Here is a 26,211-nt window from a genome sequence, read left to right on the forward strand (position 1 = left end):
TTGTTAATACATATTTTGCTTTTTATTTAATTAATACATGGGTAGATTTATTGAAAACTATAAACAAATTTAGTTATTATATAATTACCTATAACATAATTTGAGCAAAAAATTCAACAAATATTTTGACATGAATGTCAAATATGTATTAATGATAATTATTACTATTCAATATATTGATACAAATTTAATTATAAAATTTAGAGTATAAAATACAAAATTTTAAAAGCCATACCCATACTAAAGATAGAAATGTGGAGAAAAATTATATACTAGTCAACATTAAACAAATAGAAAAATCAAATACATTTTTATACTTTAAAAAAAAATACTATCCCTATTCAAAAAATAAAACAAAATATAACAAGATCAACATACTTTTTTCTTTACATTTAATGTTGATTTAGAATATTAGGTACTTTAGTATAATCCTTTATTACGGAATTCTTCATTCAATAAATCTAAATTCCTAAAATATATAAAGATCCAATTAAAATCAAACATAGTTAAATTTCAAACATGTATTCTACAAACTTTACAATAAATTATAATATAATGAGTAATGATTCAGGTTTTAACTCTTAAATTACTGAATTATTAGTATTCAGTAGTTCATTAGTCATTACCATACATTAAATGACATATTATAATTAAGGTTAGTAATTATATTTTTCTGCATATTTTTTGCATTCTGACAGGGGTTTGAAATCTTTACAAATCATGAAACATGTAAATTAATGGCAAAATTTTTTTTTTGCATACCTATTTGATAATATATAGATTAATTGTATAGAGTATAGATTTTCGATATTTTGTGTTGCAGTGGCGTAAATAATCTTAATTATATAGCCGATGATAGTGATTATAGAAATATATAATATACTTATTAATGTATTATATACCAACGTATATACAATAATTACACCCCACATAGTAATTTTATAGTCTATTGGTAACGATGAAAAATTGTTTGAATTAAAAATATGTCATTAATCCAATTTAATTAAATAAATAAGATATTACCTATAATTATAACATCTTATTTTGGTTATTTTAAGAGAATATTATTTTGGCCTATAGTTATAAACTAATAAAACTATTAAATATCCGTGTACAATGAATTTTTTGGGCTACCTCAGATGTATATTATGAAATTATATAGAATGTTTATTGTTTACCTTTCATTAACAGCTTTAAATAGTTCGGGACGTTCCGCCATTGAAATAGCCAGACGTAATGTGCTCCATATAGTATCCGATAAGGCAGGACTTTGACAATTTGTACTCACAGCTGATGCTTGTTGGTTCAATGCTTCTAACAAATGGTCTATGGCTTCCCTATTATAATATAATATAAAAACATGTATTTGTATTTTGAATGGTAATAATGTAAAAATTAATCCTTCAACACAATAACGTATTGTTAAAAGAGCTCATTATTCATAAATAACAAATATTATACACCTTTATAAAATAAAATAAATAAATAACCTGTATGTATCAAGATGAATACAAGTAATTCCCAGATTATAACGAGCCCTTACAAAACCAGGACACAATTGTAAAGCATTGTGATATGCTTCTATGGCTTCTTCACATCGACCACCATTAGCCATAGTTGCGCCCAAACGATTCCACAAACGAGCATCCTGTACAAAATGTAATGTGGTTTAAAAATAATAAAAATAGGCAATAGATTCTTAAAAATATTACTCACTTTAGGTCTAATTTGTAGAGCAACTTTAAAACAATCAGCTGCTTTATCATTCTCATTATTAAGATTAAGCAGTACGCCCAATCCATTTTGGACATCTACATCTATATCTCCTGATTCTAAGCTCCTTTGAGCTGCTTCTATGTACATGTCTTTTACAGATTCATATAGTTTTCTAAAATACATAAAAAAAATTACAATTTAATTATTGTAGAAAAATTTGAGATGTTATAATTTTAAACATTTAATTAAAAATATAATATTTTTTCATTTGTTTATATCTCCAAACTAAAAATGTACTTTAAAATGTTATAAAAATTAATCATACAACAAAAAAAATACCTACGTAGTAAACATAAAATTTATTTTTATTGATAACGAGTGTTCAGGTGTGTATTTTGATTTCACAATGTCTGAGTATTTTGGATTTTGATTTAACCATTCCTTAAAACAAATATATTCATATAATGTATTCATTTTTACAAGTTGAATAACAATGTTTGTTTTAAGTTGTAACTAAAGATAATATTGTTACCATAAGCATACGACAAGCTTGTAAACTGCAACTTTCATTTGTGTAACATGCCGCTAAACAAAGTATAGCAGTTAAATTTTCTGGTTGAAGTTCAAGACATTTGTTTAACGCATTTATAGCTAGCTGATCCTAAAATTTATATAAAAATAATATTATTATACATAGTAGCAGTGGCGTGCCAAACAGTCATTTTTTGAGGCAATTGCCTCAAGGGAAATTTGGGTGGGTGGGTGGGTGTGTTAGTATAGATGTGCAACTTATACCTAAAAAAACTTAATAATATTTATTATTTTGAATAATAAAAAAAAATAGTGAAAAAACTGTTGGTAGTGGGGAGGGGGATCAAATTGTATAGTTTGCCTCAGGTCTGCTTGTCAGTTCGGTACGCCACTGCATAGTAGCATAGACAAAAATAGGTATAACAATATGTTAATGATACTAATAAAAGTAATAATTGCCATATTATATTTAATAAGAAATAACTTGATATAATATAATATATGTTTTTTTTTAAATTAATTTATTATACAATCTGTACATTTATTTTTTTACAACAAGTACAAGCACTGTGGGAGTTGATGAGTTGGAGGCTTGAAAGAAGAATCCATCCAGTGATGGAACTTTTTGACAGATTTTAATATTATATACAATTAAAATGTAATTAATTACTAACTCACTAACTATATATTATTATACTAGAAGTAGAATTTGACAATAAATATTATAGTTTATTTTGTTTTATATAGCAAAATCAGATAATGTTGGAATAAGTTCAAACTTAAATTTCTATTCAATATAAATCATAATATAAATATATATTACACTAGCCGTATAATGTAGCAAATTAACATAAACAGAAACCTCTTTTTAGTTAAAAGGGATAATTTTAAAAGTGGATCAGAAATCAGAATAAGTGAACAATAGTAAACTGTAAAGTTGTAATGCTTGTTTTTAAAAATGTATTAGCATTTATATTTATGTTATAATAGGTTTATACAATATATTTAAAATATTAATTTACTTGTTCATTTTCAGCTTGAGTAGTACCTAAAAGTTGCCAAGCTTCTATATTAGAAGGGTCGTGTTTAACAGCAGCTTCAAAGCACAAAACAGCCGATGGTAATTCACCATTTTCTAAACGCCTTTTTCCCTCGGTCAGTGGATTTTCTATAGAGTCCATCTCATTGTCTGGTGTAAAAGTATATTCCTATACAATAAATAAACATCAATATTTATATAATTTTCAAAGATTAACAATAAAATATTTTTAATTAAGATTTAAAAATATATAATCACTTGTTTTCTTTCGGCGTTCTTCATTTCCTCAAATTCAGAATACAACGATTGGAAGTTGGACTGATCATTTCTAATTTCGATATTACTTTCACTTTTGTTAGTTTCGACCACTCGATCAGCCAAACTTGAAGATCCCCCTGCAACCATAATTGGTTCATCTATTCTTGATGTACTAGGAATCATTGTATTTGATAAATTATTAATTTCCCATCCCTGGCTAAATCCTCTAAACTGCTGAAAATTTTGATTGGCAAGTAACGGGTTTCCATACAACTCAATTCCAAAATTATTGGTTGGCATACCAATACTATTTTCAATGGACATTTTATTTTGTGATTCCTGAAATTAATAATATTCATACGCAATGAACAACATTATAATATGTTACACAACAGTTCATTATTTTAAAAGTTTTTATATTGAGTTATCAATGTATATTTTATAGATCGACAACCAAAGTATAATGTCCATTCAAAAATAAGAACTTTTTAACAAATTCCGGAAAAGTAAAGGTATAAAATGAAATTTAAATTAAATTAATTTTAATTCTATCTTCTATGCAACACAGGTGAATTAAAATATCTACAAGCTTTAAAGCATGCACAATAATTTATGAAAATTACTAGAATGGAGAATTTGAAATAAGTTTTAAAACCTTAAACAAATACTTTTTTTTACATTTCATTTATATTTTATTATTAAGAGTCAAGATGTTCGTTCGCAATTTAAGGGTAGAACATAGACAATTTTTGTATGTAATTAAAATCTCAATTTCAAATAATATTTTAAATACAAATACTGAAATACTTATTAAAACTTAAAAGTTAGGTACTTCAAGTGGTCAGTATTTAGAAGTTAGTACCATTGATTGTTGATTCGTAATTATGAAATTATATAGAGACAGTTTTTACCGGTAAAGAACCGAGAAGGCTTCAATTTTAGATAAGAAACTAAATTTGTTTGATATCACATAGGTACGCATATTCAAGTTTGATAAACATATAAAACAACCAAATTTAAAATAACAACTTTTTAAATATTTTGGATATAAAAAATATAACAGTAGTATATTGCTCAGACGAAGTTCTTTTTATGGTAAAAATTTGCTTTTTAACTAGGACTATAGGTACCTATAGGTACCTAAAGCCCAAGTGATCAGTGGCGCGGGCGTGTAACTTTTAGGGTCCAAGTGTTACTCAGGTAACACTTTAAATATGGGTGGGTGGTAGGTGCCTGGTGGATATTGATAGAAGGAAAATTGTACATTTTAAGGTATATTGTATAGGTGTTTACCAATATAATGAATGAAAAGTTCTCTAGAATTATTTGTGCGATATCAATTTGTTTTTCGATACACGCCACTTAAAGTCATCCCGGAAAAAAAGAACAATCAATAAAGAACACACAAAAAAAAAAAACAATAGAAAAAAAATAAAACGGAAAAACAGAACAATTTTTTAAAATAAAAATATATTAAAGGATATCAAATATCAATATAGTATGGAAAATACTATGAAAACAAATTTTTGTATTTCCAATAATATGGTTTATTGAGTGGTTTGAGAGTAAAAACACATATTATCTATATTGTAGAAGAGATGCCTATTTCTGCCTGTATAAAAATAAAAGTTCGATATATTAATTACTTAAGTCAATAATTAAAATTCAAAAAGTAAAATATCACAAGGTTTAGAGGTACATTTATAGCTATATTATTGGACATTTAAAATAAAATATAGAAAATCGATTCAAACATAAATATTTTTATTATATTTCAATGTATGTGAAATAATTTATAAAATATTTTGTATAAGAATGAGAACGAAGCATTTATATTGTGAATGTAATTATGTAAAGACTACAGACAATTTTACTTATTAGCTTTTTTGTAGGTTTGCAGTGTTACCGGTGATTTATAGGTAGTAATAATTTAATATTAATATTTTTTTTTTTGTAGTAATCAATTAATAGGTTTATTTAAATTCTTAAAAATTGTTCTTTTTTACCGATTACGGCGATTACCCTGCACTTTAATTGATTAATGCCCACACAAAATAGTTTTAAACAAATAATTTATGAGCGTGCTCATTAAGTATTAAAAAAAATTACCAAAAAATTATCACTTGAAACGGTGTCATCCAAGATGATTATATTTTCTTTAATCTTTTCAAAATCAAAACGAGATTTCATTTCATTAATCCTGAAATTATAAGGTAAGTAATCAAGAAAAAATTTTAATTTGGTAAATATGATAAATAGCTTACTCTTGATTTTGATAAGATTGCTCTATTTCTTTTACCCATTCAGAATTATAACCGAAATCATCAACTTCATCTTTAATAAGCATTTTATTGTCTCTAGAGCTCCAAATGTTTGGATCAAACAGCTGGTCCTAAAATATAACAACAATTTAGGAAAATCAATGAACTGCAATTAAAATACATAATATAAATATATTATATACTGCAATATACAATAAAAGTAAGGAAGTATAAACATTCCATGACGAGTTATTCGTACGTAATAATTAATGTCGATTATTCTGTATTCATAATGTGTAATAATAATAATTAATAATAAAATATAGGTAAATTAATAATTGTGTTTTTAAGGGGACCTAATTTAAAATGATTGACACTAATTTCATTGATTTATCGTATTTTAATTTTTAATAATAGTTATTATAATTCATAATATAAGCTACACTATATTTATCTCGCTAGTATAGTAGTATTCATATAATATAATTAAGCGGTTAGTAAAAGCTCAATTTTAATAGTTTGGTAATAATATTATTTAGTTCAAAATGTAGAACTAAAAAAAAATTAAATGTATTTTTTTCAGCATAGGTATTAAACTAGGTTAAAATAAATATTACAAATCATTATAAGATTATTGATACCTGTTTTTCAATTTTTTTTGAAAATTGAGTCGGCCAGGCATTTTCACGACTACAACCTTCGATGTCTCTCATGTCAGTTAAAAGATCATCCATTTTAAAAGTATCATTTTCCACGGAACTAAAAAATTGATCGGCCAACTAAAAACAAAAAATATAACAAAATACTAAAATAATCTTAGGTTTTCTAAAAATATTTTAATTACCTCTCCTGTGCTTGATTCTAAAAAACGTAGATCGCTATTTTCTGCAGTTTGAGTTGATTGTTTAAGGTCTTGATCCTTAAATGCATGGTCTTGCACGAAATGCGTGGATAATTTAACTAAAGAATTGGAACCACCACAATCACTTTCGACTAAATCACGTATCGACATTTTGAACTGAAAAATACATAATATGCACTCAAAATTAACGTTTGTCATTGTAATTAAAATTATTAATTAAATGCAATATGTGATAATTATACTATGTCCATCGAGAGAACACGCCGATTCTGTGCATCTCCACGACACCCTGCCATCGAGAGCAGTTACACACTTACACCATGGTACTATGGTAGGGTGTCGCGTGGGGATGCGCAAAAAACCGTTTTCGCTGGGCCGCTGAATGTTGGGCTCGCTGGACACCAGACAGAGCACAAATACTTCTATAATTTTTTTTTATTCAATAAACTTTAAAACTACCTGTTTTACCAAAATACTATACTGTTTGTTATATGTATAATTATACAAATGGAACTTTAATCTTATTGGCATAAACGTTAGAATTGCTCAAATGTACACTATATGTAACTGAATTGCGGATCAAAAATCCCCAGACTACAATATTACTCACAACCACATGCAAATGGTTGAACAAATATTTTTTAAACGTTAATTAGTATCTATAATTATTACATTACTAATATTTAATTACAAATACGAACATTATACTCTATAATACTATATTATATCATTCAAAAAATTAATATTTATAAATATATAATGCTTTAAATAATTTTCGAAAAATTAACATCATAATTTAAAACAAAATGTAATTTTCTTGAATGATATAATATAGTATAATATAATATACATATTTGTAATTAAATATTAATAATGTGGTAATAGATACTATTATAGATAGGTGCTAATTAACTTTTAAAAAATATTTGTTCAATCAATTGCATGTGGTTGTGATTAATATTGTAGTCTGGGGATTTTTTTTCCTAGGGCCAGGGATTTTTATTCCGATTACCATGTAGCCATGTAGGTGTCCATTTGTATCTCCGTAGACGTAATTTCAAGATAGTTTTATATCAAGTATTCAGTGTTATTTTAATAAGGAATTATCAGAAGTTATAAAAAAATACTTAAATACTGTTACATACACAAAACGCAACTACATAATACCGCTATAAATTAAGGAAATTTGTTCATGATACCGGTTCAAAATTTATTAAATACCGGTATAAATTTTAATAATTTAATAATATACTCAGCTGACCAGTTATACAAGAATATGGGATGTATTATACTCGATAAATTCACAAATTTAGAGGTTTATATTTTCGTACATTATTATGCATAATGCATATAAATGCATAATTTGCATTAATAGCTTAACTAATAATATTGATTTAATACATCCAGGTAAATATAATTTTATTCAATTTGACTTATAATTAATATCGGTATGATAAACTGTAAACTATTGCTGTATTTGAAAAGTTTGTATAGTAAATATTATTGAAATTCAGTTAATTAAAATAACGATTACATTTCAATAGCAAAATTTTATTGTATTAATTTACTGTTTTCACGAAAATGTGTAAAATATACTTTTGTTTGAATGGCTGAATGGCTGATTACTAATTATTAATATTGATATCAACATTTAAATAATATGAAATAAATGAAAAGTAACTCCCAAGCAAAGCGATGGGTTTTTTAATAGGTACATATAACGACACGAAGACTCCCGGGCTTTGGTGCCTTGCGGCTACAACCACCTCACATTAGCGCTGTACATATTATAACGACAATAGTTACTCAGAGTGGCCGGAGTCGTGAGTCGTGGAGTCATGAATAAGGCTGACCCCGCGACTAACACAAAACAGTCCTAAGCCAATGAATTCAACCACTTCAACCCCTCCACCAAAAAGAAAATGTTTTTAATTTTTACACATGTGTAGAGTAGTCAACTTTTCAAGTGGTTTATACCATTATGTAAAATACTAATAAAATTCATCCACAGAATAAATAACATAACATTCCAATTTAATTTATTCCGTGATTCGTTCATGTTCATTCCTTGTTCATGTTTCATTCCAGTATAATGTATGCAATGTCATAGTCCATGACCCATGCTATTACTTATTATCACTATAGTGATATATTGTTCAATTGTTACTACCGTCTATCATAGTTTCTCCAAAATTCTATAACAAACATTTTCATTACAATGAACGATTTTGACAATTGACGATGGTCGATGGACACTGACGCGACAGCGCGGGTAACCGATAACATTTTGATGCCTTGGTGGCAATTGAATAGGTGCCTTATAAATTGTATAGTCACGGTGATTAAAATTACTATTCGATATTACTTATTTATACTTAAATACAATATGTCTGATACCGTTCCAGGATTGGTAATCAGTAAATTCAGTGTTCGCTATTCTCGAATTAGCAGTGTGACGATGAGTCAGTGTAAATAAAAAACTGAAATAAGTTTTAAAAAGAGGGAAAGTAACTAACCGCCAGGGTTGGCAAGATATTCAAAAAGTAGTATCGCGATACCCCGATACTAGATAATTGGCTTTGGAGTACCGCGATACTAGGATATACTCGAATAGGTACTCGATACGCCTACTTGATATATTCTAATAAAAATAGTCACAGGTTTCTTAAAAATTATATTTATTATTATGGGAATGGCCACTTCATTAAGTAATGGGTACGGCTAGGAAAAAAAAACTACACTATTCAGTAATGATAATACTTTTATTACCAGAAAAATCATACCTATATGAGAGTCGAGCACGTCCTCACCGACGGCCGACCGAAACGCAGACTGACTATATAATATATTCCATAAATAATAAAACAAAATAGACACGCGAAAGGTAGACTATAGTCTATACATGTACAAATTATAGATATCTAATAAGGTACAGACGTACAGTTAAGTCCCACTTAATGTGCGATTTCACAAATATAACTACCTATATACCTAGGTACCAACATTATGATTTATCGGTAATGAGTTGAAAAATAATTTTCAACAGCTTAGGTACAGCCTGTAGAAAATCTATAAATTAATAATAAATATTAATTTTTATAGTAAAAAGTAGAATTGTATCAAATTAATGTATCGAGTATCTTTCGATAAAACTCTTTTATTTTTAAAACATTGACTAAAAATGAGATACAAGATACTAAAATACTGCATAACCACGGGCGCCAGGTTTTCCGATTTTCATATGGGGTGCCCAAAATCCTAAAATTATTTAACTTATAAGCAAAATAAAAAAAATCTGGTAATAGTGGATGTCGCTATACTGTACAGTATAGGTTACAAGTGGGTCACTTTAATAGTTTAATGGATGGTATTACATTTGAATTCAATGAAATAATATCATTGTAAACAAAAAACGATTCTGAGCGAATACGGTTTGTCATTCTATATACCTATAGGATATTTTTATGATTTATATTATATTTATATTATTATTAGGTACTTATTATATATTGTAAATTATTACTAATTACAAAATTACAAAAAAAATAACTAAAATCGTTACTCTTAGTTGTTTACTATGTAATTTCGTCCAAATTTGAACTTAATAAAAACTAAAAAAAAACTATGTTTAAGTATATTTTTAGATTTTTTGTCTACAAAATTAACTACTTACGTGGAACCTTGTTTTAAATTATTAATAGTAGCTATGAAAGTTGAACATTTTATACATTTTTAACAACAAAATTATTTTTAAATTTTAAATTTTATAAAATTCGAACTTTAAATGCTGTAAAAAAAATTGTGCCAATGTATTTTTAATATTTTCAACTGCTATTGATGTAACAATATAGCAGGAGCCTTGTATTAAAGTTTCTCGCTTTTTGATCCAACAAATAAAATTTTATTGAAATTTTTAGAAAAAAAAAACATACATTTTTAAATTTTAAATGTCCGTTAACAAAACAAAACGAGAAAACAAAATGTTGACAATTATATCAGGTATAGGAGATGATATTCATATGATAAATAACAAGAAAACCTAAAACATATATTAATTAAAAATGATAATCCTACATAATATTAACGTACTGAATATTTATACCTATTTACCTATATACATTTTATATTTTTATTTGTTTCAATAGTCGGCGCCCATGTGCCAACCCTGGTAACCATTCTAGCTATGCTGTACAGTGTATACAGTAGTCAGTAGGTAGGTGCAGATTGTAGATAATGTACCTCGTTCATTGAAGACTGAAGAGTAAGATTTGTAATAAATGTGTCAAATTTAAATTAAATGACAAATCATTGCATAATATAAGGTATGAAAAACGATTCAAAACAAAGACGGTCTTTCAGCCTACATATTACTAAGTATGTGATATATTTATATTGCTATTAAAGAAATTAATTTACCTAGGTTGAGTTAATTTTTGCCGAAAACATTGCATTTGAAAATGATATTGTGGCCTGTGGGTGTAAAATATAATAAATAACAATAGGTTAGGTACCCACGAATAATATTTTTAAAATACAAAAAAATAACTGAAATTATTATTCTTCGTTTAAAATATACTTTAAATATCTAATTTCTCCAAAACTGTAACTTAAAATGTCTATAAAAAAAAAACTGTTTATATAATATATAATTGGTTACTTATTAAATACTATTTACACAATGAACAGATGTAATTCAGCATTTTAACCAACAATATGCTATAAGACATAAGTGAAAGTCATAACTCATAAGCTGTCAATAGTATGGAAATTCTATGAATATAGTCGATGGTAAAACACAAATTGGTATCAACAATGAATCCAATTCTTCGCGAAAAATCCGCGATAACTAAAAAAGACTTTTCAATTAAAGAAACAATAATAATATTATGAGGTCATCAAAACAGCTTTGAAGGGCAATCGCGACATACGTGACACGAACATTATTTTGAAGTACCTATTATACTTATATGACGGATATTTTGGATTGTCATTTGTTATTAGGTAGGGGTACACCTATAGGTACGATTTAAACAAAAAATTGATTATAAAAGTGTTGAGTACCTTGATCTTACTACAAAATTATTTACAAAATTGAATTGCATTTGCTTTCTATATAGGTACGAGTCCTAATATTCAAAATGAATTGACATTTTTGAATTTTGAAAAGAACCTACTTCGTTTACTGGAGTAGTGTTTTTTAAAGTTGAATGTAAAATATGATATCAAATTTTAAGAGCAAATTCTTGTTAGAAAGATAAAAGATTTTTATATTAATAAAAAAAATACAAAAATTATATTCAGGATACTTGTTTTAATAACTTAAAAATTCTATTCGAATAAAAAAAGTATTAAAATACAATATAATAAAATACATTCATATTGGAATATTGCCCAGATCCAAATGCCAAAGGTAACTTTAATAAGTAATAACAATTTAATAAATAATTCTTGAACGTGAAAAATGTTTAAAATAATTAATTTCGGTTAATCTGTTGGATACCTAGTAAAAATAAACGTTGGCATATTATTTTATAATTTTATACATGTAACTATAATCTATATCATTTTCAATTTTTATTTCTACTACCGGAAAATCGAATACAAGGTTAAAACATAACAATAAACTATTATAATTTATAACTAGAACTAAAAGCATCCGAAAATAATTGGTCAATCTTTTCTTTATATGGACTGAATGTTTGTACATGATGGTTTTTTTTTATTATCATTATTATAGAAAATGAACAATCTGTACTAAAGTCAAAAACAGAACAATAAATAAATGGTACAATGACATTATTTTTTTTACATGAATACACGATTGAGGTCGTTCATTGACAACACCTCAGAAATTGTTCGCTATCAGAACAAAATTATAGCATCTCTTGGCTATTTTCTTTTAAGCCATCTTTAATAGTTTTCAGGAAATTATAATGATGACATTTTGAAAATCAAAGGATTTTTTGTGACCGAAGAAATGTTAGGGATGTAATAATGTATTATGTAGTTCTTCATGGAGATTTTGTATATGTAATGGTGAAAACCTACTGAATATTATTAATTATTAAGTTTTTTTTTTTAAATATTTAGTCTAATTAAACTTGTAGTTTCAGATGTAAGACTTGATATTTTAATATAATTTTAAAATGTATTTAAATATTATTTGTTACCTATAGCTAAAAGTAATAAGTAGCTACTTGTATTAAAATTGTTTTTATCATTTTATTTATATAAGTACCTACAGTTAGAAACTTAAACTTGATGGTTATTACATAGCTGCATCTAATAAATATATAAGTAAACCAAGAAAAAAAACGCACATAATATTATATTAAAGTGTATACTGTACCTATATAGAATATACAAATAGTCTAATAAAAAAAAAAGATATTAATTTACCAAAATCCAATCTATGGTATATTTTAAATTTCCAACTAGCAATAACGGTGACATTAAATTCACTTAAAAATAAAAATATAAGCAGGAATACATTTGTTTATTATTACTAATTACCATACACGTCCACGCAAATATAGTGTAACTATCATTTATAGTTGGGTACACATTAGCTATATAAAATTATATATAATACCTACCTAAGGTAGGTACATACTACATTATAATAATATATGCACGTCGCATCATACTATAAACTACACGAATATATACACTAACTATGACGTTTCAGAACGTCATTTGAACCTTAGGTTGGTGTCGAAAAAAATAAAATTACCAACCACGGTAGTTTAATTACATGATTCAGCAACTGAGCAACGCTCAAATACCCATAATTGCAAATTTCCACGAGAAAAATATTGTACCTACGTTTTTAGAAAAAATGATAGGTAATATTAGGTATTTGGTTAATTTTTTTAAATCGTGCGCTCAATAGCTTGCACGACTTGTTAAATGTTGAAATTATTAGTTAATGTTTATCGCTTATAAGAATATTACCTACTATAATTATTGCGAGGACCCAGACTATAATAACAACAAGCTATACGATGGTTAGGTTTAGGTGGATATATATTGCAATATCGCCGTATTGGTAAGTTAAATTGCAATTATTTGACCGAATAATTTTACATACATTATAATACCCATGACCTGTGCATGTGTCATTATCCTCGTCGTACGCAGTGGAAATAATCGATGGTTATAACTTATAAGTACCTATGTAATAATACTTGCATAAATAATATAGAAATATATAATATAGCAAGGTGTAATCTGCTACGAGTTTTATGGATTTTTCATTTCGATTCAAATAACTTTGACATTTTACATACGAATGAACGTGTATTTATAGCTTGATTGCAGCAGCTAGCGTAACACGTCTAATAAATCAATTAGTAATTTACATAAAACGTTAGAATTAAATTCTAATTTCTTTTAAATGAAGGTACGTCAAAAACAGCACGCGAAATTAAAACAAGTATTATTTATATCATAAATAAGAGATTTCCCAGTATTAGTGGTTCCTATATTATAATGGTCTATCCGTTTCGCGATTATAAATTATAAATCCGATTACATGCTGCAGCTACATTATTAATAATAATGTTGTTATACCTACCTGTTGGCTGATGGACGTGATTAGGATAATATTATTATAAAGCCTTATATATTCCCGCGATCAACAGATATTAGATATTTAGATGCAGGTAATTACTTTTGTTAGAAGACAAGGTACGATTGAAGTACGTACTCGAAAACGAAATATTCTCCCGACGGTTTGCCGTAGGTGCATACATTAGGTACTACACTTTACTAATAAGTAATAAGACTAATAACTAATAATGATCGGGTTCGATAACCTTTTCCCAGCTGGTGGCAAATAGTAGTACCTATATAATAACATTATGATCGGTCGTGATTGCGCGCGTTCCAAAGACAATATATGCGTATGTACCTATTGCATCGCTAATTAATCGCAATGACATCATAAACGTGTACGATAACGGCTATATTACGATCGTCGAATTCGAAATATAATATTTTTGAACGACGCTCAACACGCTATTACTACTCATTTAGTATTTAGTGTGCGGTCGATATTTATCTTGACTGAATTATATTTTATTTTTTATAACATACACAGTACACGGGTAGTAGACGGTACGAATAGACGATAAATGGCCAGGTAGCGGTCGACAGTTATCTATAAGTACCTTACACAAAGTAATAACTACGTGAACTATATACCCACCCAAGTCTACAAACAGCCGCATTGGCTTGTATTAATTTAATAATAAATTGTATACTATGATCACACTAATAATACGAGCCAACGTTGGTAGGTTCTGCCGATTCATCGGCGATCATACCCGACTACCCGAGAGCTGTATTTTAACATCGTTGTTTTTGTTATTTTAATTTTTAACCTTTGCATAAAGTGTTACTTTTATGATAGAAGAAGTGATACGATCCTACGATTAATCCTTAAAGCATGTTTCCGGTAGCAATTTGTACTTTAGACAGGTCAGTGTTAGACGTTAGTGTACAAGGCAGTTATTGCCCATAGATAATATCTATCTGTTATTACCATGCGGAAGTCAGCGGCCAGCGATGTATATCTCGATTCACAACTATAGAAGTCACTCCATTACTCCAAAGTCTAAACATACGCTATAGTTTGTAGACGAAGTGTAAACTAAGTACTGACCACTTTTATTCATAATTTACTTTATTCATAACGTATAAAAATAGATTACGGTATTTGTTTTAGCTGTTTAGCATATTACCTACTTATACTTATACTTATACTTATACACTTATACTCTGCCGTACATGTATACAATGTACATATACATGTATATTATTAGGATGTATAATACGTGTAGAATGTACCAATGTGTTTTTGATCTATCAATATCAATCTGATCATACTGACGTAGTGACGTCCATTTCCTATAATAATGAGTAATGACTCTGCAGATCTAGAAAACATATGGACTATAATATTATAATGTTATTGATGTAGTGGCTACCTCATTTGTATGCTTTTTATAATGCCATTGTGCGCGCGTAAATCAACTGTGGTGTTGGTATAGCATATACATTTTATGCGTCATAATATATAGAAAATAACACGACTGTGCAAAACAAATCAAATAATAATTGAAGAAACGGCCAATGTAAATATAGGTAAAGTAGTAAGTAAATATTGTAATGATTATATTTAATCTATTTTGTATTTGCAAAACTACTTATATTTCTAATATATTCTGCAGTGACAGTTTTAAAGTTTTTGAATTTAACATATATTTAATAAAAATTATAATTTACGGTCGTCACCTATTACTAGGAATTAAATTTATATATTTTACATACAGCAGTTCTTATTGCATATATTTTTAGATTCTGAACGGAGCCATGTATCAGGTTAGATGTATTTTACAATGATGTGTAATGTGTTTTATTTTTGAGTCTGTCCGCACCGTTTGGAGCAGTAAAACCGCTTTGATTTTCTTCAACTTTATTTCGTTCGATGGGAAAGTGAATCTAGTTGGTGCATTCGGAAGGTCAAAATTTAAAATTCCCAGAAAAAACAACATAAAAATTAAGGAAAAACAGGAATTTTTACGTAAAATTGGTTTTTGACAAAATCGATTTTGGTTTTTGGTCTAACTCTAAAACAAATGAACGTAGATATATGAATTTTTTATTGGTTGTTTATATTAGAACTTTCCATACACGATAAAATTTGATTTGTTTTGAATTGTTTACGGACATTTTTAGTTACAAATTTTTTTAGTTTTTTTTTTTCTATGAATTTCAATAAAAAATGATTTGTTGGGTATAATTGAAAATTTTATACAAGGCTCCTACTACATTGTTACATTGATGTTTGAAAAATATTAAAAATTCCTTAGTCACAGTTTTTTTGTTATAAGCATTTAAAGTTTAAATCTTGAAATATAGAATACATAAAAATCACAAAAATTAGCAAATTATTTTGAGTTGAGAATTCATAAAAAATTTTCTTTTTAAAAGTTTGTCTACCTTTATGAAAAAAAAAAATGTTTACAAGCAAATCAAATTTTATGAGCGTTTGAAGTTCATATTTTTACAACATTGGATGTTCACTTGATTTCTCATGTAGCGATTTTGTTATATTTCTAAAACTATAATAATTGTAGATAGATACATGAAAATTTTACTGAATATTTATATTTTTATTTTCTATACTACATAACATTTTGGAAATATTTTGACTTTTTGAGCAGTTTAAGGACATAGTCAGTTTTAAATTTTTATTTCTATAAATAACAAAAAAATGTTATTTGCTGGGTAAAAAAGCGTGAAAATTTAATACAAGGCTCCTGATATATTGTTACAATAGTAATTGAAAAATATTAAAAATACATAGGCACAATTTTTTTTATAACCTTTCAAGTTTGATATTTTTACAAAATTTATCAAATTTAAAATTAAATAATTATTTTGTAGTTAAAAATTTATAAAATGTTCAACTTTTATAGCTAAGGATTGAAAATTTAAAACAAGGTTCCATATAAATAGGTTTAATTTAAATTACTTTATTCAAAATAATATCATCAAATATACTTAGTAATATCATAGGCTGACTGACCTTTTTCGCTCAGAATCGTTTTTCTTATATAATGATATTATATCATTGAATTCAAATTTAACACCTTCCATTACAGTGACCCACTTGTAAGTTACAAGTTGTAACCTACTGTTAGCAGAGCAACACCTAATTGCCCATCTTTTTTTAAATTAAAAATTCAGTAATAAAATGTATTACACTTTGATTAACTTAACAAAAAAAAAACTTGGGCTTGATTATTTGTATGAAGAAAAATATAGGTAACAAAATTACATTTTACACAAATTGTACAGTATACTTACATTAAGGGATTCATCATAATTGATTAAATAGCATTATTATGCTCATTTATAAAATATAAGTTTTTATTTTTTCAAACCATATTAATTAAATTACATTCAGTTACTTGAAACATGGCATAAAGTTATTCTAAAAATAATGTTTTGTATATATTTGTAATTTATTATAAAAAAATAAACATATGTTAATAATATTAGTAATAATTATTCCCATTTTCCATAACAATTGATTATTTTATATTGTTGAGTAAACCATTACTACTACAGAAAGGAAGACGAAGTAATGGATTCTTCGACTGTTGAAAGAGACAAGGCGCAGTGTGTTGGAGTTGTAAAACGCACATACACTAGAAAATATTATATAACTCAAATATATAATAATAAAGCTTGGTTAAATTTAATTCTAGATAAATAAGTATTAAATAAAATGGAGAACATTTGATAACAAATTTACCTACTATTTGGTGCCGCATTCATGTTGTATACTAACAAAATTATTCTAAAAACCAGATTTATTTAATAATAAAAATTGAGTAAAAACATGAACATTGCATACTCGAAAATTATCAAAACCAAAATACAAATTAACAAGTGCAATAGTTAAATATTAGGTACTTTTATTATATATAACAATTAGGTTATTTGTAATAAATACAAAAAATAAACATTTAGTTAAAATTTTATTTAATCACCCAAAATAATAAATGTATACTCTTCACAAATTAAATACTTGATAACATTTGTGCACAATAATAAACAATTATACATCAACTAATTTAACATTGTAATTCACCAATTGTTAGATCAATTGATATGTATATTAATAAAATAACAATATTTTATTCATTTATCTTAACATTATTTACAAGTGTATCAAAATATGACTATAAAGTACCATTGTGTACCTATTTATTTACAAAGAAAATATGAGATATGAACACATTATTTTAATTTTATATTATACATTATTATAATAAGAAAATAAAATATTAGTTATTTAAATAGGTAGACCGTGAAAATAATAAACTAAAAAGAGGATGTTTGGAAATATATTAAAATTTAATCAATTTTTATGAACTACCTAAATAGTTTTGACTCAAAGTATAAATAATTAAAATTAACTCTACATTTTGTCGCGTTCTTTAAACTATATAAATTAAAATGATAACAATGGAGAATTTTAATAATTTAAAATTACAATGGCATATAATATTATAAGTTAGATAGGATTGAGATAGTCAAGTAAGGTTAGTTAGGAAAGAGATTTTGGTCATAACTAAGTACCCAAGTATAAAAATTATTAACATTTCCAAATTATTATATAATTAATCAAGGTGAAATACCTTGTAATACCTAACATTGTTTTTATAATAATATTGTGAATAATATAGTAAAGTAATGCAACCATTTTAGTACATTATTATTATGATTATTTCTATAGAACTGTAAAATTATAAACTGTATAATAAAAAATAAAAAATAGTTCATTGGTACAATTATTTATCCAGAATTGTTCAAAAATAATATAAATTAAAATATTTTTATAGCTTTTAATGGTATTAAAAATAACTAACAAATCTCAACTATACAATGTCAATATATCACATTTTATTTTATTTATTCCTATGGGTTTTTAGTATGACCTACTGAATTGAATTATATATTAAAAAGTTATCAGTTATACACTTCAAAATAAAAAAAATTACAGAAATGTAGTTCACAAAATTGTTTAATACAAAATGAAAGTATTGAAAAAGCAAAATCAAAATCAAAACAAAATTTAATTGTTTACAATTAAAAAATATAAAAATAGTTAAGTTTGTTCAATGGGTAACAAACTGAAAAATGGCTAAAAGGCAAACAAAATATAAAATATATAAGAAAGAGAGATCAAGACATGATTAAAATTTATGGATCAATTGTAATAATACACACCGCTTAACGAATGTTTGTAAAAAGGTTTAGTTTCGATTTGGGTTCCTTATGTGAACGTGCTTTTGAAAATATATTCCAAAATCTTAATGTCTCATCTCCAGCTCCTGTTACTATGGACTCTCCGTCCGGGGACATGGATAAATACAAAACCCTGAATGTATGGCCTGTGAGTTTGGCAATTTGACTCATCGAAGGATATTTCCAAACAACTATTTGATTTTGAGAATATCCGTGTGTACTAACCAACTCTTGAGTATTCCTCGACCAAGCAAGATTGCAAACTTGTGATCCTGTATCAATACATTGCATTGGCTGTCCAGTTAGCGTATTCCAAAATCGTATACATTTGTCAGCGGTACCTCCTCCGCTAGTCAATAGACCTCTTTGATGAGGTGACCATGCAATTGCTTTCACTGCAGCTGTATGTTGGTGATATGTCAATTGTGGAGTATATGCATGTGTATTCCACACATATAGTCTATTATCATTTCCTCCAGATGCTAGGTATCTGTTATCTGGAGACCATTTTAGTCCACAAACCTCTTGCCGATGACCAGCATATCGCCTACATGTAGATAAACTTGGACCTCTCATATCTCTTAAAAATATGTTACGATCTCGACTTCCTGATGATACAACATCACCATTCCATGCAATAGCACCGACTCTACCCGCATGCCCAGTTAAACTGTTGACTTGCTTTTCTGCAGCAATATCCCATACTTCTACAGATCCTTCTTGAGTACCAAAGGCTAAATAATTGCCTTTGTCATTCCAAGCAACCGAAGTAACAACATTACCATCAGATGACAAATCACTTATTCTTGTAACTTTACTTGTAGTTGCTGACCATAAATATACACAACTTCCCAGCCCAACAGCAAGTAAATTTGAAGATGACCAATCAACTAAATTTAAATAAAAGTCATCTTGCAGTTCAGGGGCATCAAGAACTTTATAAGGTACTCTAGAAATTTTGCGAGGTATTTTACGTGGCGACCGTAAATTTCTTGACTTTTGGAGCCAAGAGGAGATAAAGAATAAGGAACCCGTGATTGAATATTATCAACTTGTTCAGGACTGGAGGAATAGTATTGGAACAAGTTTCGTTTGGTAGCTAAACGATCACGGTTTTTATCTTGAATACTTATTTCACCAACACTCGATCCAAGCAGTTCATTGTGAAGAATGGCTTTGTATGCATTATCTTTGTTAGCTGCTTCACTTTGAAAATCTTTCTTACCATAATCTAAACCATATCTAATATCTGATATAATATTAAACCTTGCTGAAAGGTTATGTGCCTCCCGGTAAGGTATAAACCGATCAGCTCGAAAACCATTAAACTGATCATAAGTTTGAACAGATGTACATGGTTGATCAGTTTTAAATTTTTTAAAAGATTTTAATTGATTTGGATCATCATCAACCTCCATTTCTTCAAGTCTTTTAAAACCTAATAATGTATTTTCTTTCTCTACGGATTGTGACTTCGATTCTGCTGCTACTTGCATTTGACGGTTTTTCAAAACAACATAGTCAGGACTCCTGGACAGCTGCGCCCTCAGTCTCATTGCAAATGTCGGATCCATTCCTTCATCCATTTCTGTGTCTTTATATATGCCTAACAAATAAATTCCAATACCATATAAATTCCCAAACATGTATTATTAGGTCGTAAATAAAATATCTTATCAATATTATAGTTCTACATTTATGATTATAAAATCATAACTAAAGGTTAATCATTTAAAAGCTAAATCAAACAACTAATATATTTACTAATTTTTGAAATATAAGCTTTTTGATAGTTTAATTTTTAAGTTGTTTGATTTTAAGCTAACAGTTTTTATTCTATTTAATATGACCACGGACATTATTATCTACTTACATACATTATACAATACATTGACATAAGGCTATTAGCAAGATTTATAAACTATACATAATATATGCATCATTAAATTTACTATAATATTACTATTTGAAAAAAAAAAAGTTTAACTAATATTATACAAAAACACACAATCAATAAGTATCTAGTAGGTATTTAGTAAATGAGTTTTATTAAATTAATTTAACAAATTAATTAAGGTCCCTGTCCTACCTAATAATACCTAAAATAATTTATACTAGGGTAATAAGAAATATTAAAACTGCAATTTAATAGGTATTTTGTTATCCTATTAATAGTTAATTAAGCTATAACTAACTACTAGTTAAAGTATCCTTATAAAAAACCACTTCTCAGTAAAATTACCTAATTATAAACCAGAATTGATATGATTTTATAGCCAATTAAGTATAAGTTTACATTTAGTATTTAAAAATTATTTCACAATTTAATTTAATTAATATAATTTAAAGAAAATATCCAAAGATTTAATACTTTAAAATCGTTAATACTTATGAGAATACTACGAGATGAAATCAATTGAAAATAATTAACAAGTCATTAAAGCATAAATGTTGAACAAAATATTAACAATATTTCTTTTTTCCAGCTCCTATATAATATTTGAAAATGTCCTTAAATATTGTTAAATTTTTTGTATGGGTACATAGGGTACGAATCCCGGAAAAAAAAACCCCAGACTACAATATTACTCACAACCACATGTAAATGGTTGAACAAATATTTTTTAAATGTTAATAATTAGTATTTAATTACAAATACGTATATTATATTATATTATATTGTTAAAAAACATTATATATTATAATTTATAAATAATATTTTGTTTTCAATTACGATAATATATTACGTGTAATTCAAATTAACTAACTTAATAACTTCACAAATAGGTATAGCATATAAAAATATTTCGAATGATTGATACGTCAAATAATACAGTTAAAAACATACTATACAAAATATTATTCAAAATATAGATAATAATAATAATATAAATAAATAACTATAAATAATTTTCGAAAAATTAACAATGGCATTTTATATTACTATAATAATACACATTTTATGTTGGTATACCTAATTCTGTAAAAATTAAATCCCCGAAATAAAATATTACGTTTTCAAAACTTAAAAATAAAATGTTATTCTGTTTGATTGTTCCTCGGATTGTTCTGTGTCACCACTCACAGTAAAAAAATAACACATAAAAATATTTCGAATATATCGATCATTTATTACCATATAATCATAATAGTAGGTAATAATAATAATAAAATCATGATCAAACAATAGTTAGAAATTGATAATTAGTTTAAAACCATTACAGATTAGATAGGTAGGTGTAACCTTTTACCTTATATTATATATTATATATTATCAAAGGTACACACTAAACCACACACAACAATCATAAGTATCATTTGAAGTTCTTATACCTTATAAATTATCGTCAAAATGTCACACAAAACGTAATATTCTATTTCGGAGATTCAATTTTTACAGTATTATACCAACACAAAATATGTATTAACATAGTAATATAAAATATTATTGTTAATTATTCCTTCTAAGGTTTTTTTTTTATCTATTACTTAAACTAACTTGGGGCAGTGTATATAATTTTTGGCAATAATATGTCATTTTTTAATTACGTTTGTAATTAAATATTAATTATAGATACAAATTAACGTTTAAAAAATATTTATTGAGTAATATTGTAGTCTGGGGATTTTTTTTCCGGGGTTGTTAGTCAGGGGATTTTTTTTCCGATTATCATAGGGTACATACCTACTTAATTTTTTCTTAAATATAAAATCAAATACTAATGACCAGGTAACAATTAGATAATAGTATGTAATAATACCTACAATTAAACAAGTTTATGTTATACATTTTAATGTGAGAAATTTGCATTTATACCCTATGAAACATTTTTTTTCTGATCATTTTATACCTCGTTTTATACCTAGTAGATATTAGTCATATCATAATATACCTATATACGCTCATAGGTACTGCAAAAAAATTACCCCATCTCCAGTTTTGCAAAATTAAAAAAAAAATGGTTAGGAGTAATGAATGTGTTGAATTTTCATTCAATGATACACAGTGAATATTCAATAATACAAATAATGTAGGTATATTTCTATCATATTTTATTATTAAATATTTTTACTAACTTTTGAATCAATACTACTTACCCGTAGTACAATAATACAGTTTATGGTATAAATAAGTAATAGGAATAGAATAGAATAGGACCTACCTTAAAAAGAATCCAAATATTTTTATGGAATTGCATATGGTAAAATGTATAATATACAAGGCCATACATGATGTATTTAAACTACAACATAATAACTATTGAAAAAAACCTTTTAAAATAGGTATATTGGAAATTAATATTTTTTTTTGATAAAAGCAATTCAGAACAGAAACCGTCAGATAGATATATAATAACTAGGTACTGACATAATATAACGGATTTAAAAAAATTACTATTGGTTTGTTTTTAAATCATACATAGTCTGACATTGAAATCTCGTGAATATAATATCCGATATAATATGTGTTAGGGACACATAATTTTTATTACAGGGTAATTTTTACTGGGATTCACACCCATATATTATGCAAGCAACTTAAGGTTTTTTATATAGCTATTTTAATTTGGTGCTAATTACATTAGTATTACACAATATAGATAATAAATAGGCTTATACCAACTTAATTTAATTTTTAAAAATTACCTATGTAGGTAGATAGATTATAAAAAAAGATATTTAAAAATGTATCTATTCTTACAAATTCTATTAAAAAGATATCTCAACAGATATTAATTATAGACATGGTACCTAATAAACTGGTGTACAAAAAGTTCTTACATATTATTAATGCAATATAAAACAAAAACAATTAATGTAGGTATTACCTACACCGGCTACAACTCAAAAAAGATATTTTATTTCTTAAGTTGAAAATAAATTTTTTTTGGAATGTAGATTTTTTGCTTATAGTCAATGTCAATCATAGCTTATAGGAGTTGCTAAAAAAAAAAAACTATTAAAATAGGTATTTGCAATGTGTTGTTAAGTATGTTAATATTATATTATTATTAACTGATTGAGAACTACCTAGGTACCTATATAATAATAATTGAATTTTTCCAATTTAAATAATAACAACTGTTCAAAAACTGTAGGAAACAAACTTCAAACATTCTAATTGTATTTTTTTTTAACGCCTATTATAGTGCCAACATTGATTTTATAACATAATATTATTATATATTATAAAATCAATGATGCCATATAATAGACACAAAGAATTTTACAAGACATTAGTCTGAGGACAAAGAGTCTATGATAAAGTAACAGTGGGAGATCCATCTTTAATAATGGGTAACCAGACCGCAGGAGGTAAGTAAATTTGCAACAACTTGCCAACAACAAAAAAAAAAAAAATAGGTGGTCATTAGTATGCGATTGAAACAATACATGCCGAAGAACATTATCCTCTTATACCTAATGCACTATGAAATAAAGAAGTAAAACTACAACAGAATTAGGTATACCTATTTAAAAAAAAAAAATATTTTATGGTATATTTTATACCTAAAAGCTTACAGTAATATCTAATATTTATAAATAGGTATAGTTTAAGAAAAATGTCTGAGATGAGCTGTAGGTGACTATATACTTATACTTTTACAGACACCTAGTTACGGGTAATTAGATAAAAATATCTAGGTGTTTGGTTATACACTTAGGTAGTTAAGTTTATGTGCTTATTGTTTTAAATAAAAAGTTTATGCCTAAACGGCTTATAAAGGCGATAGTAAATACTAGTTTCATTTTAGATTCTATAATATGAACTCTAAACACAACATCAGAAATGAAGACTTGATGTTTTGCACTAGTTATCTGCTAATAGCCTTTTTGTCAAAATTGACTAATCAATATAATACAATATAAGTAGGTAAAAACGACGTGTCTTAGACCGACAACTATTATTGTTATTTATGATGATGGTGATTATAACATTATTTTATATCAATATTGTTGTTTTCAACTGGCAGTTACTACTCACTGTTCTGGATGGCGACAAAAGTTTCGTTTCAGCTTCGGTGTCGTTGGCGGTCAGTCGTTACTCGGCAGTCGAACGGCGGCTGCAGTTGAAGTGTTGAGTCGGTTCACGGTAACATTTTTTTCATCTCCGTTCGACGCATACAATACGTAATGATTAATTTATTTATACTACGTGGACTGACTGAGGTATATCACGTAGGCAGGCAACCGGACTATAGTAACGTACGATTTGCTAATGTCAGATAACACGTCAAACGGACCGACTGAACAGATCTAAAGGACGGATCGACATACTAATTGCCGAGATCGAATATCGCAAAACGTATAAATTCAATGCAACTCGACGATCGAAATACGCAGATAACGTTTCGCCACTCGCCGACCGAACAATAAAAATTTGTGAACGGTTACGGCGGTGAGTGGTGACTGGTGGTACGAGACGTACAGCGAACAGCGGTTAGACTACAAGACGGTAACGGTGGTGGAAGTGGAAATCGAACGTCCAACACTCATCAGGCGTCACCGCGTCGGTACTCGGCAGCTGCTGCAGTGAGTACATCGCGCTTCATTATATTTTTATATTGTCACTGGAGTACACACTATTTTTTTTATGTATACCACACGGCATACATACATCGATTTGTCGTTTACGCGTTCCGTTTTGGCCACAGTGTAACCACGTCCAAGAAAAAACGATGCACAGTCCGCGTTTCGGGATTATTTTAATCAACATG

At 27.1% G+C, this 26,211-nt stretch overlaps 2 protein-coding genes across 4 annotated transcripts; both read right to left on the reverse strand.

The window, feature by feature from the left end:
* On the reverse strand, window positions 1-26,211 carry LOC100166925 (peroxisomal targeting signal 1 receptor). 3 transcript variants are annotated; one of them, XM_008186029.3, is made up of 13 exons: window positions 14,340-15,804; window positions 6,650-6,823; window positions 6,447-6,584; window positions 5,809-5,936; window positions 5,654-5,744; window positions 3,545-3,883; window positions 3,270-3,455; window positions 2,249-2,377; window positions 2,060-2,157; window positions 1,717-1,888; window positions 1,491-1,648; window positions 1,179-1,337; window positions 1-469 (listed from the first exon to the last, which is right to left on the reverse strand). In XM_008186029.3, the coding sequence occupies exons 1-13, from the start codon at window positions 14,415-14,417 to the stop codon at window positions 421-423; spliced, it is 1,899 nt and encodes a 632-aa protein (XP_008184251.1). In that variant the 5' UTR covers window positions 14,418-15,804; the 3' UTR covers window positions 1-420. The 3 variants fall into 3 exon arrangements, with proteins under 3 accessions (XP_008184251.1, XP_001947513.2, XP_008184252.1); XM_001947478.5 differs by lacking the exon at window positions 14,340-15,804 and adding an exon at window positions 25,479-26,211 and having other exon boundaries at window positions 386-469; XM_008186030.3 differs by having other exon boundaries at window positions 386-469; window positions 14,244-14,370.
* On the reverse strand, window positions 19,384-21,078 carry LOC103309755 (fizzy-related protein homolog). Its single transcript, XM_029489954.1, has 2 exons — window positions 20,635-21,078; window positions 19,384-20,536 (listed from the first exon to the last, which is right to left on the reverse strand). Exons 1-2 carry the CDS (start codon window positions 21,076-21,078, stop codon window positions 19,478-19,480), a joined length of 1,503 nt encoding a protein of 500 aa, XP_029345814.1. The 3' UTR covers window positions 19,384-19,477.

The sequence above is a fragment of the Acyrthosiphon pisum genome, chromosome A2, assembly GCF_005508785.2.
Source record: "Acyrthosiphon pisum isolate AL4f chromosome A2, pea_aphid_22Mar2018_4r6ur, whole genome shotgun sequence".
Lineage (NCBI taxonomy): Eukaryota > Metazoa > Arthropoda > Insecta > Hemiptera > Aphididae > Acyrthosiphon > Acyrthosiphon pisum.

Excerpts from the sequence above, each read along its gene's own strand:
- LOC100166925 (XM_008186029.3), bottom strand. The coding sequence starts at position 14,417 with ATGCACCTACGGCAAACCGTCGGGAGAATATTTCGTTTTCGAGTACGT. Across the intron at positions 6,585-6,649 it reads TAGAATCAAGCACAGGAGAG|TTGGCCGATCAATTTTTTAG; the intron begins GTAATTAAAATA and ends TTTTGTTTTTAG. Across the intron at positions 3,884-5,653 it reads TTTCAAGTGATAATTTTTTG|GAATCACAAAATAAAATGTC; the intron begins GTAATTTTTTTT and ends TATTAATTTCAG.
- LOC103309755 (XM_029489954.1), bottom strand. The coding sequence starts at position 21,078 with ATGGATGAAGGAATGGATCCGACATTTGCAATGAGACTGAGGGCGCAG. Across the intron at positions 20,537-20,634 it reads ATGAACTGCTTGGATCGAGT|TATTCAATCACGGGTTCCTT; the intron begins GTTGGTGAAATA and ends ACAAGTTGATAA.